This window comes from Peromyscus eremicus, chromosome X (assembly GCF_949786415.1).
Source record: "Peromyscus eremicus chromosome X, PerEre_H2_v1, whole genome shotgun sequence".
Classification (NCBI taxonomy): Eukaryota; Metazoa; Chordata; class Mammalia; order Rodentia; family Cricetidae; genus Peromyscus; species Peromyscus eremicus.
In genome coordinates, this window is record NC_081439.1 from 82365426 (window position 1) to 82382487 (window position 17062).

Here is a 17062-nt window from a genome sequence, read left to right on the forward strand (position 1 = left end):
TTCATTTATTCCTTCCTTCTTTTCTCTTTCTTTCTTTCTTTCTTTCTTTCTTTCTTTCTTTCTTTCTTTCTTTCTTTCTTTCCTTCCTTCCTTCCTTCCTTTCTTTCTTTCATTTTTTTTTCTTTTGATTTTTTGAGACAGGATTTCTCTGTGTAGCCCTGGCTGTCCTGAAACTAGCTCTGTAGATCAAGCTGGCCTTGAACTCACAGAGATCCACCTCCTAAATGCTGGGATTAAAGGCATGCACCACCATCACCCAGCTGAGTAGAATTTCTTTAGAGAAGATACATTAGTGGCCAACAGGTATATGAAAGATACTTAATTTTGCTAGCCACCAGAGGGATGCAAATTAAAGGCCAAACCTCAATTAAGTATCATACAGTGTCAGGTAGAATAGTATGATGGCTAATATTGTCTTTCAACTCGACTATGTCTGGGATCAACATAAACCCAATTTGGACAGTTCTATGAGGGATTATATTGATTAGATCATTTGAGGTGGGAAGACTCACCCCAAATTTGGCCAGGCCTTCTTGTGGCAGCCCACATAAAAGGACATGGAAGAGGGATACTTTTCCTTTTTGCCTACTTGCTTTCATTCTCACTGGCAACTTTATCTGTCCTGCTGCTGAGGCATTCCTCCACTTCTGTTAGAACCTACTTCTTCAGGGTTCCAATGTAGACTGCAGCCCAGCAGCTCTCTTGGAATTCTTTGGGACTCTAGCACCAGATTGGGACTTCTGAGATATGGTAGTTTGAATGAGAATGGCCCCCATAGGCTCATGTGCTTGCATGCTTAGTCTCTAGTTTTGGTGAACTGTTTGGGAAGGATTAGGAGGTGTGGCCTTGTTAAAGGAGGCATGTCATTGGGGTTGAGCTTTGAGATTTCAAAAGCCTACTCCAGGTCTACTCTATCTTTGACTGCTACCTGTGAACCAGGATGTAAAGCTCTCAGCTACTGCTCAGCACCATGTCTTCCCACTTGCTGCCATGCTCTTCACCAAGATAATAAAGGACTAAGGCAACTCTTATAAAAAGAAACTCTTTAATTAGGGGTTTGCTTACATTTTTAGGGGATTAGTCATGTAAATTTGTATATTATTTCAGAAAACAGTATGCATGGTCCCTCAAAAACCTAAAACTATGATATTTATCAATCACTTATACAAGGCAAGGTATTATGGGAATATTTTTCTCTTTCTGTTAAAAATAGCAAGTATAATTTGACAGTACTATAACAACTTATGCCCCAAACATTGAAATATAAGAAATACGGAGAACCAAAATATCTACTTACCAATATTTTAAAAGTTACATTTATCTACTTTATATTTTTTTAGATTTTTTTGTTTCATGCATGTGTATGAGTATTTTGTCTGTAGGTATGTATGTGTACCATGTACATGCCTGGTACCTGAGGAGGTGGGAAGTAGGCATATGATTCTCTAGAACTCAGTTTACAGATGGTTGCGAGCTATCTTGTGGGTGCTGAGAACTGAACCCGGACACTCTGCAAGAGCAGTAGGTGCTCTTAGTCACTAAGCCATCTCCCTGGCCCTGTGTTTGTTTTTTATGTGGCTGTATATATGTGTATGTTGGTGTGAGGATCCCAGGGCACATTTGTGGAGGCCAGAGGACAGCTTGCAGGAGTTGTTTTTCCTCTTCTACTACACAGGCTCCAGTGACAGAGCCACTTCAAATGATTTTATTAAGAAAAAAAATCGATCACAGGTGTGCCAAGCTGTAGGTTCCCAAGACAGATGAGGGGCAGTAGAGCATTGCCCACACACTGGGCATCTCTCAGAGAACAGGAGTGGAGCTGCTCCCTACCCAAATCAGGCTTGGGCCTACTCAACTCCATAGAGACAAAGGCCATGCTATGATAAAGTCAGTCAAGCTTCTTTCTGTCCCCCTCCCCAGGGAACTGGATTCTTAGAAATCATGGGACCAGCAGTCTGCTAATCTGACTGGTGTGCTTGGAGAGCTCCTGCCTGAGCTATAGCCCCTCCCCGCTTAGCTGTGGCCCCTCCTCCCTTAGCTGCGGCCCCTCCTCCCTTAGCTGCAGCCCCTTCCCCCTTGACCTCCCTGCCCCCACAAGCTAGCCCTGTCATTCCAGTAAACAAACTGTCCTCTGAAACAGTCTCCTGCTGCCAGAGACCCTGCTCCCCAGCTCCTGGGCTCCTCTGCATCCTGAGACTTCCAGTGCACAACTGCTGATCCAGGTCGGGGACCCACACCACGTCATTTGGGTCTTAGTTAATTCCAGATGTAGTCAAGTTGACAACCAAGAACAGCCGTCACAATCACCAACAGCTTAACACACTGTAATTTCGCAGGTTATTTTCTAGTTTCTTTAAAATTTGAGATGTATTATTTTGTGTTTAGTAACGTTTTGCCTGAAAGTATGTAGGTGTACCACATGCATGGATGGGCACATGGAGGTCACAAGAGAGTGTTGAATTGTATGGATGAGCCTGAAAAACAGTGTTGTAAGTAAATTAAGCCAGACATAAAAAGAAAAATACTACATCTTTTCATCTGTAAAGCTAAATTCATAGAAGTTGAGAGTAAAACTGTTTACCAGAGGCTGAGGAACAAATAGATAGGACAGGGTTGGTCAAGATAGACAGAGGTTGGTCAACGGTACAATGTTACAGAGAGAGGAGAAATGAACCCTGGTATGCATGCTTGCACAGTACGGGGACTGTAGGTAACAATAATGCATTGTGTATTTCAAATAGCTGAAAGGGAAGACTTTAGCTTACTTTGCTAAATGTTCGAGGAGGTGACTATATTATCTATCTATGCGGGCCATGGTGGTGCAGGTCTCAGCACTTGGGAGACAGAGGAAGGCAGAGCTCTGTGAGTTTAAGGCCAGCCAAAGGTATATAGTAAGACTCTATCTCAAAAAAAAAAAAAAAAAGCATAACATTTGAGGATTTCTCCAGATACCAATACTTGCTAGGAATATATACTAATTCTAAGGTAGTAAGAGATACATATATCAGCGGAACACAAAATCCAGTGAAACGGATCTGACCACAAATGAGGATTTCACATATGATGCATCATCTTTTTAAGTTAGTTGTGGCACTAATGGACTGTTTTTTTGTGAATGGTGCTGAGATTTGGGTGTGTATATATAGTGCCAGGAGCCACGCAGGAAACAGTGAAAGTATTTGATCATTAAATGTTGAACGTGCTGTAAAATTAAGATGATAGTGAGAGAATGAGAGAATATATGTGCATCCTATATAACAGTAAAATAACTATTAGACGGAGATGTGCAAGCACTACAATCAATGAGAAAATGTAGGTGAACAGAGAAAGATATGGGTAACGTTTTCAGACAGGAAGTGTCAATGATCAGTTAGCATATGAAGTGATGGTCAGGACAAAAGATAATAAATGTGACTTGAGCTGGCTGTGGTAACAAATGCCTGTAATTCCAGATCAGGAAGTGGAGAACAAAGAGTCATAAATTTGAGGCTAGCTTGACCTACATAGTAAGAGCCTGTCTCAAAAAGCAGAAAACAGAGCAAGGCATAGTGATACAACCTGCGATTACAACATTTGGAGAGTTGAGGCAGGAGGATTGATATGAGTTTGTGGCCAGCCTGGCCTACAGAGTGAGATCCTGTCTCAAAAGGAATAAAGAAAACAAATAAGGGGAAATGATTTACTTGTACTTATAGGAAATAAACAGTAAATAATGGAATTAGTCTAAATGTCCTCTCAGCATACTTGTAAAAATCCATCATAAGTCACTTAATCTCTCCCCTATTGGTACTTTTAAAATGATTTATTTATTTTTATTTTTATGAGAAGCAATGGATTTTCCTGCATATATGTCTGTGTGAGGGTGTCAGATCTCCTGGAACTGGAATTACACACAGTTGTGGGCTGCCATGTGGGTGCTGGGAATTGAACCCTGGTCCTCTGGAAGAGCAGCCACTGCTTTTTTTTTTTCTTATTTTTCAAGACAGGGTTTCTCTGTGTAACCACCCTGGCTGTCCTGGAACTCTCTTTGTAGACCAGGCTGGTCTCAAACTCACAGAGATCTGCCTGCCTCTGCCTCCCAAGTGCTGGGATTAAAGGTGTGCGCCACCACTGCCCAGCGCAGCCAGTACTCTTTTAATTATTGAGCCATCTCTCTAGCCCATGACACTTTTGAACTTTGTGTGTGTGTGTGTGTGTGTGTGTGTGTGTGTGTGTGTGTGCGCATGTGTGTTTCTATGTGGGGGCATGCCATGTGTGTGCCCATGTCTTCAGAGGCCAGAAGAGGGAAATGAGTCTTCTGGAGTTGTGGGCCACATGATGTGGGTGTTGGAAACCAAACTGAGGTCCTCTGAGAGAGCAGTAAGTGCTCTTAACTGCTGAGCCATCTCTCTAGCCTGTTACAGCATTTTTTATTCCTTTAATAATAGTACTGCAAGAAATATCATAGTTGGGTATGGCAACTACACACACACACACACACACACACACACACACACACACACACGTCATTCTGTAAGGATATGTATAACTAAATGCCAGAGAATAGAATTACCACAGCAAAGAATTGTAGGCTGTTAAATTTATTGTTTAATAGATTTTGCCAAATTGCCCTCCATAAAAAGATTGAATTGGAATATCCACCTCCAACAGAGTGTAGGAATCTCCATATTCATACAACATAGTCAGTAATATTATTGAGTTTCTAAACTTTGACATCATAGCTAAAACATAGTAAGTCACAGTTGTTTTGACTTGCATGTTTTTAAAATCGAGCATCTTTATGTTTATTGAACATTTGGATCTTCTGTATTTCTCCTCAGTGAACAAATCTGTTTAAGTCTTTGACACTTTTTTTTTCTATTTGGGTTATTTTATTAATGATTTGTAAGGATATTTAAGTTATAATTAGTCTTTTGGCATACAATGCTTCTTTTTTGAAAATGAACACAGATTTAAATTTTTATGTTAATCGATTGATGAATTCTTTGGTAGAGAAAGTAAATTTTGAATTCTGAAAATCCATTAGTAATGTTTTAAGGCATTATGAGCTCCCTGGCTCACCTCCTGAAAGGGTCTCCTCCAAGCAGAGGCCCCTCATCAGGGAGGGCCTGGAGCTGGGGTGTCATATTTCAACATTCTAAGAAGGAGGCTGCCTGGATGGTTATATTTGGAGTATGATTTCCCCAGTGGAAACAGGTGGGTGCCTGGGGACTCTCCTGCATATTTTGTTCCTGAGTTCTAGCTTTTGTAAGGGTGGTACACTGAAGTTATTTAGGAAGGCAGGAATCCTGGACTTTGTTCTCCCATTTGTGAGGGGAAACAGTCATGGCCATGGTGTTCTAACAATATACAGTCATCCACAGACCTTCATGCCCATTGCTGCTGGAAATTGCTGAACAATAGCCACCAACACGGTGACAGACAGAACAGAAATGGCAGAACCTGGGGAGCCCTCACCAGTGCCACGATAGGATGAAAATTCCACCTGTTAAGCCTCCTTTCTGTCTATGTGGTAGCACTTGCTCCTTTTGTGGGTGTGGTGAGACTGATGTCAATTTTTTAAAAAAAAAAAACCCAGTATAGGATACAAAACAGGTTAACCTTTGAAGTCACTCACTAGTTTGTAAGGCACCGGGGTCATCTGGGTTTGGTCTTTGTTAAAGTATCCAGGGTCCTCTGTGAAAGAAGTACTCAGGCACCTGATAGGCAAAGGTAAATACAGCTGAAACCTCAAAAGCTTTCCATTATTTCTGTGAAACTATCAAGTTTTGAAATCCGAACGTCTTTGCAAAGATGAATTTGCCGATTGCATTGAAAAACGGGCTGGCTTTGTTTAGGAAAAAAATGTATTTAAAATGTCAGTAATTGCATCTGTTTTCAAAGCTCAGAAGTAGTTTATAGCAACTAGAAAACATTTTTTTAAAGTGTCATAAAATTGTATAAACGGATGAGTCTTTAAAATTTTTACAACCTGAATATTTTCATGGCGAATGAAAATGTCTTTACCGCAGTTGCCCATCGCGGGGGTGGGGGTGGGGGGGAAAGGATGTTGATAGAAAAAGGAATACAGACAAAGAAAGTGAAGGCTGTGAAGGCTCTGGTTGCGGTTTTCCTCTTTCTCCAGGCGATTTGGTGGGGGGTTGTTACTAAGGGAAGGCAGGTTGTATAGAGAGCCGGTGGGGGAGCGTTGGTATTGTATCCTGAGAGGAAAAGAAAGGCTTCCTCAAAGATGCAGAAAAGGCTCCAGCCAAGGCCTGGGAGTGGGTGGGGGTACAGACCCTTCCTAGTAACCAGGGACCGGTAAACTCCAACCGCTACATGGTGATGACACTTGTGGGCGCTCAGATTGGAGAGCGCGGAGATGAGTGACAGGGCGGGGCGCGCTGGGGCTCCGCGCAAAGATGCGAGGAGGGGGGCGCCTGTGCAGGCTGAAGGGGGTCCTGTTGACTGCCTTCCGACCAGTGGGGGGTTGTGAGGGGGAGGGAGAGCGATGACGCGCGGCCCTCACGTGACCTGGAGCTGCAGAGCGACGCAGCCTTGGGTGCAGTCGTCACTCGCGTCTGGTCTCCAGCTCCCCGCTGCCCCGCGCACGGCGGGCTGGCATCGGGCCCGGGGTGAGCTGATCAGGTAAGGGCCCCGGAGCGGCCGGCGGCCCTGCTAGCCGCAGTCTCCGGATCCGGCCGGGCTACGGAGATAGATTGAGGAGGTGGGGTGTCCATGCTGGATCAAGTTCAAGGAGCCCTTCCCCTCCTATTCTCCCGCGTCCCCCAGCCCCTGGCTGAATCTGCGCAAGGGAACCCTGTGCTTTGACAGGGCCGCTGGTGGGCAGAGTCTCTAGAGGGAAATGCAGAGGGAGATGTCCATCCTCTTTAATTAACTCCATCAATGGGCGCCCGCACATGTCCGCGGGCTTCCTGCTCCTTTCAGAGGAGGGACGCGCGCCACCGTGGCATTTGCTGAGAAAATGGTGGGCCTTAGTGCCTGGACGGCGGGCTCGGTAGGGGTGGTGTCTCAGAACGAGGGGAGGGACCTTTGACAACCGGATTCCAAAAAGGAGAGTGTTGGGATGTGTGGCGTTGGTGCTGGCCTAAGCACTCAGTGCCTTTACTCTCTCCTTTTGGACAATAGTTCGATGTGTCTGTGGTGAGGCGAGGGAAAAACGGAGACAGAGACAAGAGAACCGCACAGGCTCCATGGAGGTTAGTGTGAGCACCAACACTGAACCGTTGAAGTTCTGTATGGATTCTATGCAGCCACGTAGGCACTGTTATATTTGTGTGTGTGTGTGTGTGTGTGTGTGTGTGTGTGTGTGTGTGTGTGTGTGTGTATTTGAATATATTGTATTTATATGTGATTAGGATGTGGGGTGGGGCTAGCCTGGGAACTTTACCTAAGCTTTGTTTCCTTATCAGGCGTCGGACTTTTCCTTAAATGCTATGGTGAATACCAATATATTACAGATTATTTTGATTTATGTCAGGTGATGTTGAAAAATACAAATTGCTGTGTAAACGAACGGTACTATTGTTTGATGGAGGCTTGGGGGATGGGATAATGAGTTTGCGGAAGCCCTCCTCCACACCTTGTGTCTTGTGCTGAGACTCCTAGAAATGGCTTTCAGGGAAGCAGATGGCAGGCTGTGATTGAAGAATCATGGGATGTGGGGCCTCCATCTCTTCCGCCATCCTCCAATTTTCAGATAGTCATGTCTACCTGACCATCTTGATAAAGGAAATGGTGGACTTTGGAGGAAAGATCTAGAATCCTACAGGTGGTTTAAAAAAATAAATTTTCTCCTTTCTCCCGCTTTTCTTTTTTCTCTTTCCCTCTCTGTGTTTCATTTCAGTGAAGATGAAGCCCTAGGTTATGCCTGAGTCTCTAAATCCCGAAAGGCAGGGTCGGGGGACCCAGATGTTTCATGCTAGGCTATCAAAAGCACTCAGCACTCACCCTCTCTCTTTTCTTTGTCTGTTCCCAGGGCTTTTCATGTTTGAAGTAGGGCTTTTTAGTCCTGGAAGCAAGGGAAAGAGGGGGAGACTGTTTTGGAACTATGGAGGTTGATACGAAGGTGGGTAGTGGCTGGGGATGACAAAAGAGGGTGGGCTGAGCTTGAAAGGGCTTCAGTGAATGGCACTTCTGCCTTGTCTACACATGGCTGCTTTCCACAATGCTGCAATACAACCTGTTAATTTCAGTGCAGGAAACGGTGGGAATATTTGAGGGAGGGTGGACTGGGCTGTGACCAAGAAGGCAAGAGATGGAATCACAAGATAAGATACATTGTTAAAATGGACCAGGACCCTGGTGATGCAGGCATTGCAACCGAGAATTAGGGTGCTTATCTGTTCTACTAAGGACACAGTCTCCATTATCTCCTGTTTATCTGCTTGCCTATAGCTCCTCCTGCATGTCTGCTTCAGAGTCTGAGATCACTGGAAGCGAGGAAGCAAAGAAAAAATTATCTCTGATCCCTAGAACTGGTAAGAGGGTGGGGACTGTCTAGGCATGCCTCGAATGTGGGTTAGTGGAGACCAGTGTGCATTCCACAAGGGACACTCTGGAGGAGCTTTTTATTCTTTTTTCACAGCCATCGTTCTCACTATCCCTGGTGTCTCCCCTAAACCTTTACCTTAATTCCGCTCCATGGAAAAGAGTGTGACAGCAGCTGAGGACACTGGGTGACCAGAGGGAGTAAATTGCCGATAAAATGATTGCTCCATCAAGAACCCACTCCTCTTTGTCTGCCTTCCTCTAGGTCTAAAGGTCTCGTGCCTGTGTGTACATTAGGGTGTTTCACTGAGCAAAAGAAGGATAGAAGAGGAGGCTTCATTCATTCATTCCAGGTTTGTGTCAGTGGGGACCTGTGATAATGGCAACCAGAGAAGATCCCTTAAGAATCTAGTTCTGGGAGTTGCTGTTCCTCATCCGTCCATCATCAGCCCTCCTGCCATCCTTGACACAATTCATTTTGCATACGAAAATGGCTGGACATTGGGGAGGGTAGGAAGAAATGATGAAAAGTTTGTTGATCTTTCTCTTCTCCCAACAAGTACATCATTTCTACCCTTTCCTGTTCCTGGTTGTATCTATCTGTATGATGCCGTAGAGTTAGAAGAGATGATTACATTCATTTCCTTCTTCCACTTCTAGGTCTACTTTGAGTGGCAGCTCTCCTGGCCTGTAAGTGGTTAAACACCATTGCTCAGACACACCATCCTCCTTCGTAGCCTGAGTGAGCCCAATACATTGTTCCTGCCTTCAGCAGGGGTGATTACATGGGCCGAGTTCAGGATGTGGGCTGGGCAACTGCAGGACTGGTGATCTGGGCTGGCACTTGCTACTGCATTTACAGATTAACCAAGGGAAGATCTCAGAGTGGGAGCAGATTTGCCAGAAATGGGTCCAGGATCGAGACGGAGACTGAGGTTGGGGTACAGAACCAGACCGTGGCCACAGGTGAAGCCATGGCTGGAGCAGAGACTAGAGTCAAGACTGAACCAGAAACTGGAGAAGGAGGTGAGCCTGTGGCCGAAGCAGATCCCACGGTCCCTGTTCTAGCTAGAACCAGTATCAACTGTCAGGTCGAGACAATGCTTGAGGAGGAGGGAGAGACTCATTCTGAGACCAGTTCATTGGTGGAAACTGTGGTCATGACAGACGCAGTGACTTTTACTGAAGCCACAGCCAAAGCCAAAGAAGTGACCATGAAAGAGGCAGTCACACAAACTGAAGTTGAGACTGAGGAAGTAGGCAAGAAAGAGGCAGTGACGCAGACCAAAGCTAAAGCTTGGGAAATGGCTGGCAGGGCAGAGGTCAAGAAAGAAGCAATGACCCAGACCAAAGCAGAAGCTCCTCCATTGGCTGAAAAAGAGACAGAGATTAACAGAGTAACAGTGACTCAGAGTGAGGTCTTGGCAGTGACCAAGGAAGTAGTCAAGATTGGAACCATGAATGAGACTGGAATTGTGGCAGAAGCCACGATAAGAACACTGGAAGAGACTGTGAGTGTGACTAGAACTCAATCTGAGACTAGGCTTGGTGTCACAGTTGATACTAATGAAAATCCCATTGATATGCCCCTTGTAGTGGCTGGAGTGGACGTGAAGTCCTATGCACAGTCTCAGGCTGTGGACATAATCCAAAATGATGACATGATCGGTGATGAGGTTGACGACAAGGAGAATCTCAAAAGCACGTCTGAGGCAGGGTCTGGGGTAGATACAAAGGCTTCTGATCAGCCCCCTATTGTTGTCAACATTCTGGCTGAAGCCATGCCGGGGGCAAGGGATGATGCTTGTGATAATACAAATGACATTTGTGAAGCAGAGGCAGATATGACAACTTGTATAATACAACCTGAGACTGTGGCCACGATACAGGCTGAGACAACGTCTGGTGCCACCACGACTGATGACGGGGAAGATGCCAATGTTGTCTTTAAGGCAGTGACTGGTGCTGACATAGCTGATACCGATCCTCAAGCTGTAACCAGTGACGAGACTGAAGCCATGCCTGATGCCAAGGTTAAGGGTAAAGGTAATGCCACTGCCATGGCTAAAGCAGGGACCAAGGCAAACACGAAAACCAATTTGCAGACTGATGCCTTGCCTGATACCGAGGAAAAAAACATAAGTGATCCCAGCGATGTGGCTAAGGCAGAGGCTAGCGGAGACGTGGTTTTCTGTACCCAGACTGAGCCTGTGGCCAATGTCCAGGGTGATGACTTGCCTGATGGCAAAATCAAGGCTAAGGACAATGCCAATGCCATATCTAAGGAAGGGGCTCAGGCTACGGCCCAGAGCCAAGGTGAAGCCTTACCTAATACTAAAGGTAAGGCTAGAGGCAAAGCCAAAGCCAAGTGTAAGGCAGGAGCTGCAACGGATGTGAAAGCGTGTGCACAGCCTCAAGCTGGGACGAAAACCCAAGCTGAGACCTTGTCTGATTCCAAGATTGATAGCAAAAGTGACTCTAATGCCACGTCTAAAGCAGGGGCAAAGTCAGACAGTTGCCAGAATGAGGCCCTGCCTGGTACTAAGAATAAGGTCAAGGGCAATCCAAGTCCTGTGCCTAAGGCAGAAGCTGGGGCAGCTACAGTGGGCTCTGCCCAGACCAACGTTGTGACCAGTTCCCAGGGTGAGAGTGCACCCGGTGCCAAGAATAAGGTCAAGGGTAATCGCAATTCTGTGCCTAAAGCCGGGCCTGGACCAGACACTACGGATTCTGCCCAGTCCCAGACTGTAGCCACTTCCCACAGTGAGAACTTACCTGGTGCCAAGAATAAGGTTAAGAGCAATCCCAATGTTGTGCCTAAGGCAGAGGCTGGGGTGGGTGCCTGTCCCCAGTCTGTGGCCATTTCCCAGGGTGTTGCCTTGACTGGTACCAAGACTAAGGCCAAGGGCAATTCTAGTGCTGGGTCGAAACCAGATGCTGGGGCAGGAACGATGGGCTCTGTCAAGGCTGTGGTCAGCACCCAGGGCGAGACCGTACCTGGTTCCAAGAGTAAGGTTAAAGGTCATCCCAATGCTGTGCCTAAGGCAGAGACTGGGGCAAGTACAATACTGGCTTTGGCTTCTTCCCAGGCGGAGGCCCTGCTTGGTGCCAGAAATAAGGTCAGGGGCAATTCCAACACTGTGCCTAAGGCAGAGGCTGGGTCAGGTACAAGGAGCTCTGCTCAGTCCCAGGCTGTGGTCAGTTCCCAGAATGAGACTTTGCTTGGGGCCAGGAATAAGGTCAGATCCAATGCTAGTACTAAATCAGGAGCCAAAACAGGTACAAGGAGCTCTGCTCAGCCCCAGGCTGTGGTCAGTTCCCAGAATGAAGCTTTGCTTGGGGCAAGGGATAAAGGTCTGTCCGGTTCACAGGTAGGAGCCACTGTAGACAATAAGATGTATGCCAGGCCCGTGGCAGGTGCTGTGCCCACTTCTGAAATTGTGAGTGGGGTAGGTGCTCAGCCTAACATGCACGATTATTACTGGAATGGGATTGGTGTTGAGGACTGGATTGCTGCCGAGCGGTGGATCAAATTTAGGTTTCAGACCATGGATGGAGACTGGGAGAACACTGTATCCTGGACTGATGAAGAGAATGCAGCCAATGTCGGGCCCTGGAGTGGGGCTAATGAGAAGACTGGCATTGTTAGTTCCTGGGCTGTGGCTTGTGATGAAAACAGCATTAAGTCCTGGACTGGGGCTAGGACTGAGAATGAGGTTGCTCTTGGGTCCTGGGTAGGTGCTGGTGACCAGGCCAGTGGGGCAATCTGGGCAGGAGCTCAGGCTACTGAGGCCACTGGAGGCTCCTGGACTGGGGCTGAGAACCAGATCAGTGCAGGTTCTTGGGTTGTCTCTGGAAACCAGGCCATTGCAGGGCCCTGGGCTGTGAGTCAGGTTAGTGACGGGTCATGGCCTGCAGTCCAGGCCAGTGGAGTGTCCTGGGTAGTGGACCAGGCTACTGGGACCTGGACTGTGGCTGACAATCAGGCTGGTGCAATGTCTTGGACTGGAGCTGGCAATATAGTTAGTATTGGATACTGGACTGGGGCTGTAGACCAGACCAATGCAGTGTCCTGGACAGGGACTGGTGATCAGGCTGGTGGTGAGGTCAAGCCAAGGTTTGAAGATCAGGCCAGTGAAAAGGGGACCTGGGCTGGAGCCGGTGTCCAGACCAGTGGAGAGTCCAGGTTGGGACCTGAGGATCAGTCCAGTGGAAGGTCTTGGACTGAGACTGCAGACCAAGCTAATGCAGCATCCAGGCTTGGGACTGTAGATCCATCTGGTGGTGCATCCTGGGCTGGCACTGGGGACCAGGCTGGTGGAGTATCTACATCAGGGTCTGCAGACCAGTCTGATGGTGGATCCAAACCTGGTTTTGAGAATCAGACCACTGATGAAGGGTCTTGGACTGGCACTGTTGGCCAGGCTAGTGGAGGGTCCAAGTCAGTGCCTGAGGATCAGTCTGCTGGAAGATCCTGGGCAGATTCTGGAAACCAACTCAGTGGAGGGTTCTTGGTTGGGCCTTTGGACCAGGCCAATGGAGAGTCTCAGCCTGGGTCTGGAGAACTGGCTGCTGGTGGAGTAGATCAGTCCAGTGGAGGAGGATGCTGGCCTGGTTCTGGGGACCAGTCTGGTGGAGAGTCTAGGATGGGGCCCAGGGACCAATCTAATGGAGAGTCTTGGCCTGGCACTGGAGAGCAGACCAGTGGATGGTATTGTACTTACACTGGGAATCAGACCATTGGAGGAAGCTCTTGGGGTGGGGCTAGTGGTCAGGACGTTGGAGGGTCAAAGCCAGTGCAGGTGAACCAGACTACTAGTGGATCCTGGCTTGTCACTGGGACTCAGATCAGTGGTGTGTCCTGGACTGGTGATCAGGTTGGTGGCTGTTCCAAGCCTGGATTTGAGGATCAGGCCATTGGAGGAGGATTCTGGGCTGGTGCTGGGGACCAGGCCACTGGAGGGTCCAGGCCAGCTGTGTCTGAGGGTCAGTCTAATGGAGGAGTTTCCTGGGGTGGAGCTGGGAGTCAGGTCAGTGGAGGGTCCTGGGTTGGGCCTGTGGATCAGACTAGTGGCTCTTCGAAATCTGGATTTGAAGATCAGGCATGTGGAGAATCCTGGCCTGGGTCTAGGTCTAGTAATGAAGCCAGTGGAGGATCTAGGCTAGATACACAAGACCAGGCCAGTGGAAGATTCCTTGTAAGTGCTGAGGTGGAGGCCAATGAAGGATTTTGGTTTGGGCCTGGGAGTGAGGCCTTTATAGGGTCTTGGTGCTGGACAGAGGAAGCTACTATTTTGCCTATAGCTGGTCTTAAAGATGAGGCCAGTGTTGAATCCACGGCAGGTACTAAGGAAGAAGCCACCATTAGTTCTGGATTGGGGGATGAGAAGAAGAGCAGTACTGAGGAGACAGCTGTTACAGGCACCTGTGTTGGAGGTGAGGCTGAGACTGTGGCTGGAGCCGAGGCTGAGACTGTGGCTGGAGCCGAGGCTGAAGCTGAGACAGAGGCTAAGGCTGAGGCTGAGGCTGGAGCTGGGCCTGAGGCTGGAGCTGGGACTGAGGCTGGAGCTGGGCCTGAGGCTGGAGCTGAGGCTGAGGCTGGAGCTGGGCCTGAGGCTGAGGCTGGAGCTGAGGCTGAGGCTGGAGCTGGGCCTGAGGCTGGAGCTGGGCCTGAGGCTGGAGCTGGGCCTGAGGCTGAGGCTGGAGCTGAGGCTGGAGCTGGGCCTGAGGCTGAGGCTGGAGCTGAGGCTGAGGCTGGAGCTGAGGCTGAGGCTGGAGCTGGGCCTGAGGCTGAGGCTGGAGCTGAGGCTGAGGCTGGAGCTGGGCCTGAGGCTGGAGCTGGGCCTGAGGCTGGAGCAGAGACAGAGGTTGAGGCCGAGGTGGGAGCAGAGACTAGGGCAGAGGCTGGGGTAGCCGATTCTGAGACTGGAGCTGAGGCTGGTCCTAGAGTTGAGGCAGTGGTTGGGGCTGAAGCCGGAATGGAAATTTGGTCCTGGGAGGGAGATGCAGCCTCTAAAGGGTCAAGGCTTGGGGCTGAGGCTGAGGCTGAGGCTGAGGCTGGAGTTGGGGGAGGGGCTGAGGCTGAGGCTGAGGCTGAAGCTGAGACTAGCATGGGATTTTGGTTCTGGGATGGAGATGCAGCTACTAAAGGATCTAAGCGTGGAGCTGAGGCTGAGGCTGAGGCTGGAGTTGGAGCAGGGGCAGAGGCAGAGACTGAAGCTGTGGCCGAGACCAGCATGGGATTTTGGATTTGGGACGGAGATGCAGCCACTAAAGAGTCTAGGCTTGGGGCTGAGGCTGAGGCTGAGGCTGGAGTTGGAGCAGGGGCTGAGGCTGTGGCTGAGGCTGGAGTTGGAGCAGGGGCTGAGGCTGTGGCTGAATCTGTGGCTGAGACCAGCATGGAATTTTGGCCCTGGGATGGAGATGCAGCCACTAAAGAGTCTAGACACGAGACTGAGGCAGAGGCTGGGGCTGGAGTTATGGCTGAGGCTGGGGCTGGAGTTGTAGCCGAGGTTGGGGCTGAGACCAGAATGGGGTTTTGGTTTTGGAATGAAGACTCAACCACTAAAGGGTCTAGGCTTGGGGCTGAGGCTGCGGTTGGAGTTGTTGCAGAGGGTGGGGCTGAAGCCAGAATGGAGTTTTGGTCCTGGGAGGGAGATGCAGCCTCTAAAGGGTCTAGGCTTGGGGCTGAAGTAGAGGCTGGCTTAGGGTCTTGGACTTTCGCTGCAGATGTAAATGATGATGATGAGGAGGAGGAGGAGCTAAGTAGAGAATCCAGCCCTGGTATTGAAGAGATCAGTCTAAGAAACTTGTTTGGGGCTGACAGTGAGGACAATAATGACCTCAGATCTACAAATGAAAAAGATGCCAATTCTGAATCTGGGACTGGGGATAAGGTCAGCACTAAAGATAAGTTTGATGCTGCTGATGGAGTTGACATCCGATCTTGGTTCTGTACTGGTAATGAAAACAGATGTGAGGACGAGTCTACATCTCAAGTGAAAGCCAAAAGGACAACTGAACCAAGAGGCATATATCCATCTATGGTCCCTGGGGCAGGAATGGGTGTATGGGATGGAACCATAGTTTGTTCAGAAAGCAAGCTGTTACAGCAAAGCAGCTTTCCAGGTGAAGAAGGCTTCAGAAAGCAAGTCAATACTGGAGACAAGGTGCATTCCTGCAACTGCCGCTGCAAACGGGATGTTAATCTGGATCCAGAAGATCTTGAGAAACTCATTTGCATGATTGAAATGACTGAAGATGCTTCTGTTCATGAGATAGCCACGAATGCTCTATATAACAGTGCTGATTATCCTTTTCCGCAGGAAATTGACCGGAATATAGGTGGAATTTCAGTTATCCAAAGCTTATTGGGTAATCCCTACCCTACTGTCCGCCAGAAGGCTTTAAATGCCTTGAATAACCTCTCAGTTGCTGCTGAAAACCATAGGAAGGTTAAGACATATTTAAGTCAGGTATGTGAAGATACTGTCACCTATCCCTTAAACTCAAATGTGCAAGTGGCCGGACTAAGACTGATAAGACACCTTACTATTACTAGTGAGTATCAGCATATGGTTACCAACTACATTTCAGAATTTCTCCGTTTGTTGGCTATGGGAAGTGGAGAAACTAAAGACCATGTTTTGGGAATGCTTGTGAATTTCTCTAAAAATCCATCCATGACAAAAGACTTGCTCATTGCCAATGCACCAACAGCACTGATTAACATCTTTAGCAAGAAGGAGACAAAAGAGAACATCCTTAATGCCCTTTTACTTTTTGAAAATATAAATCGTCATTTTAAAAAAAGAGCAAAAACATATCCCCAAGACAGATTCAGTAAAAGTTCCCTTTATTTTCTGTTTCAACGACCTAAAGCCTGTGCCAAGAAACTTAGAGCCTTAGCAGCAGATTGTAGTGATCCAGAGGTGAAAGAAAAAGTTGAGGTATTAATAAATAAACTTTGATTGGCTCTCTGTTCTCCCCAGAGTTTGAGTAACATTTTGGTTTTACATCCTGGACATGATGTACATTGTAAATTGCATTAGAATTTTGAAACTAATGTTGCCTATAAGGACCTATAGCTGGACAATTTTATGAACACCAAACGAATTCAAGCTTGTTCTGGAAATACATGTGTCAATTTTTATCTTGTCTGGATTGAGATATTTTTAGTATGCTTCATGAGCAGAAACCAAACTGATTCTTCATAAGTAAGGTAATCTTTGGTCCTTTGTGTGGACTTATGTTTATACATTTGAGACTTTATTTTTATGTCATCAATAAAGTTGTGTGTTTTAAGAAGCAAAAAAGAGATATTGTCTTCATCCTTGGGTTTATGATCTGTTTAGAAATAAAATCAGGAGTCTTCCGGTCACAGACAGCTGCTTCCTATCAGTGCTTAGAGGAAGCAGAGAATGCTGCCCGATTTATCAGTGCCCAGGGAATGCTTCATGGAAAAGGGTTTTTTTTTTAAGCAAGCTGTGCTTGAATAAGATACAAAAGGTCAAAAAGGCCATTTGAGGACGGAGAATTGGTGGAAGAAAGGCAAGGAAGTGGGAAATCCAGT

At 47.5% G+C, this 17062-nt stretch overlaps 1 protein-coding gene and 1 pseudogene across 1 annotated transcript; one reads left to right on the forward strand and one right to left on the reverse strand.

Moving 5' to 3' along the window:
- The window catches only part of LOC131900111 (lamina-associated polypeptide 2-like), a 41974-nt pseudogene extending 35955 nt beyond the window's left edge, over nucleotides 1–6019 (reverse strand).
- Nucleotides 6020–7978: 1959 nt separating this feature from the next.
- Armcx4 (armadillo repeat containing X-linked 4) lies at nucleotides 7979–16779 on the forward strand. The gene is made up of 5 exons (XM_059251336.1): nucleotides 7979–8068; nucleotides 8398–8480; nucleotides 8756–8843; nucleotides 9151–14015; nucleotides 14340–16779. Exons 4-5 carry the CDS (start codon nucleotides 9276–9278, stop codon nucleotides 16458–16460), a joined length of 6861 nt encoding a protein of 2286 aa, XP_059107319.1. The 5' UTR covers nucleotides 7979–8068; nucleotides 8398–8480; nucleotides 8756–8843; nucleotides 9151–9275; the 3' UTR covers nucleotides 16461–16779.
- The last annotated feature ends 283 nt before the right edge of the window (nucleotides 16780–17062 follow it).

What these genes read in the sequence shown, in the direction of transcription:
- Armcx4 (XM_059251336.1), top strand. Translation starts at nt 9,276, where the DNA reads ATGGGCCGAGTTCAGGATGTGGGCTGGGCAACTGCAGGACTGGTGATC. An exon ending in AGGCTAAGGCTGAGGCTGAG is followed by an intron (nt 14,016 to 14,339) that starts GCTGGAGCTGGG and finishes GCTGGGCCTGAG; the next exon opens with GCTGGAGCAGAGACAGAGGT.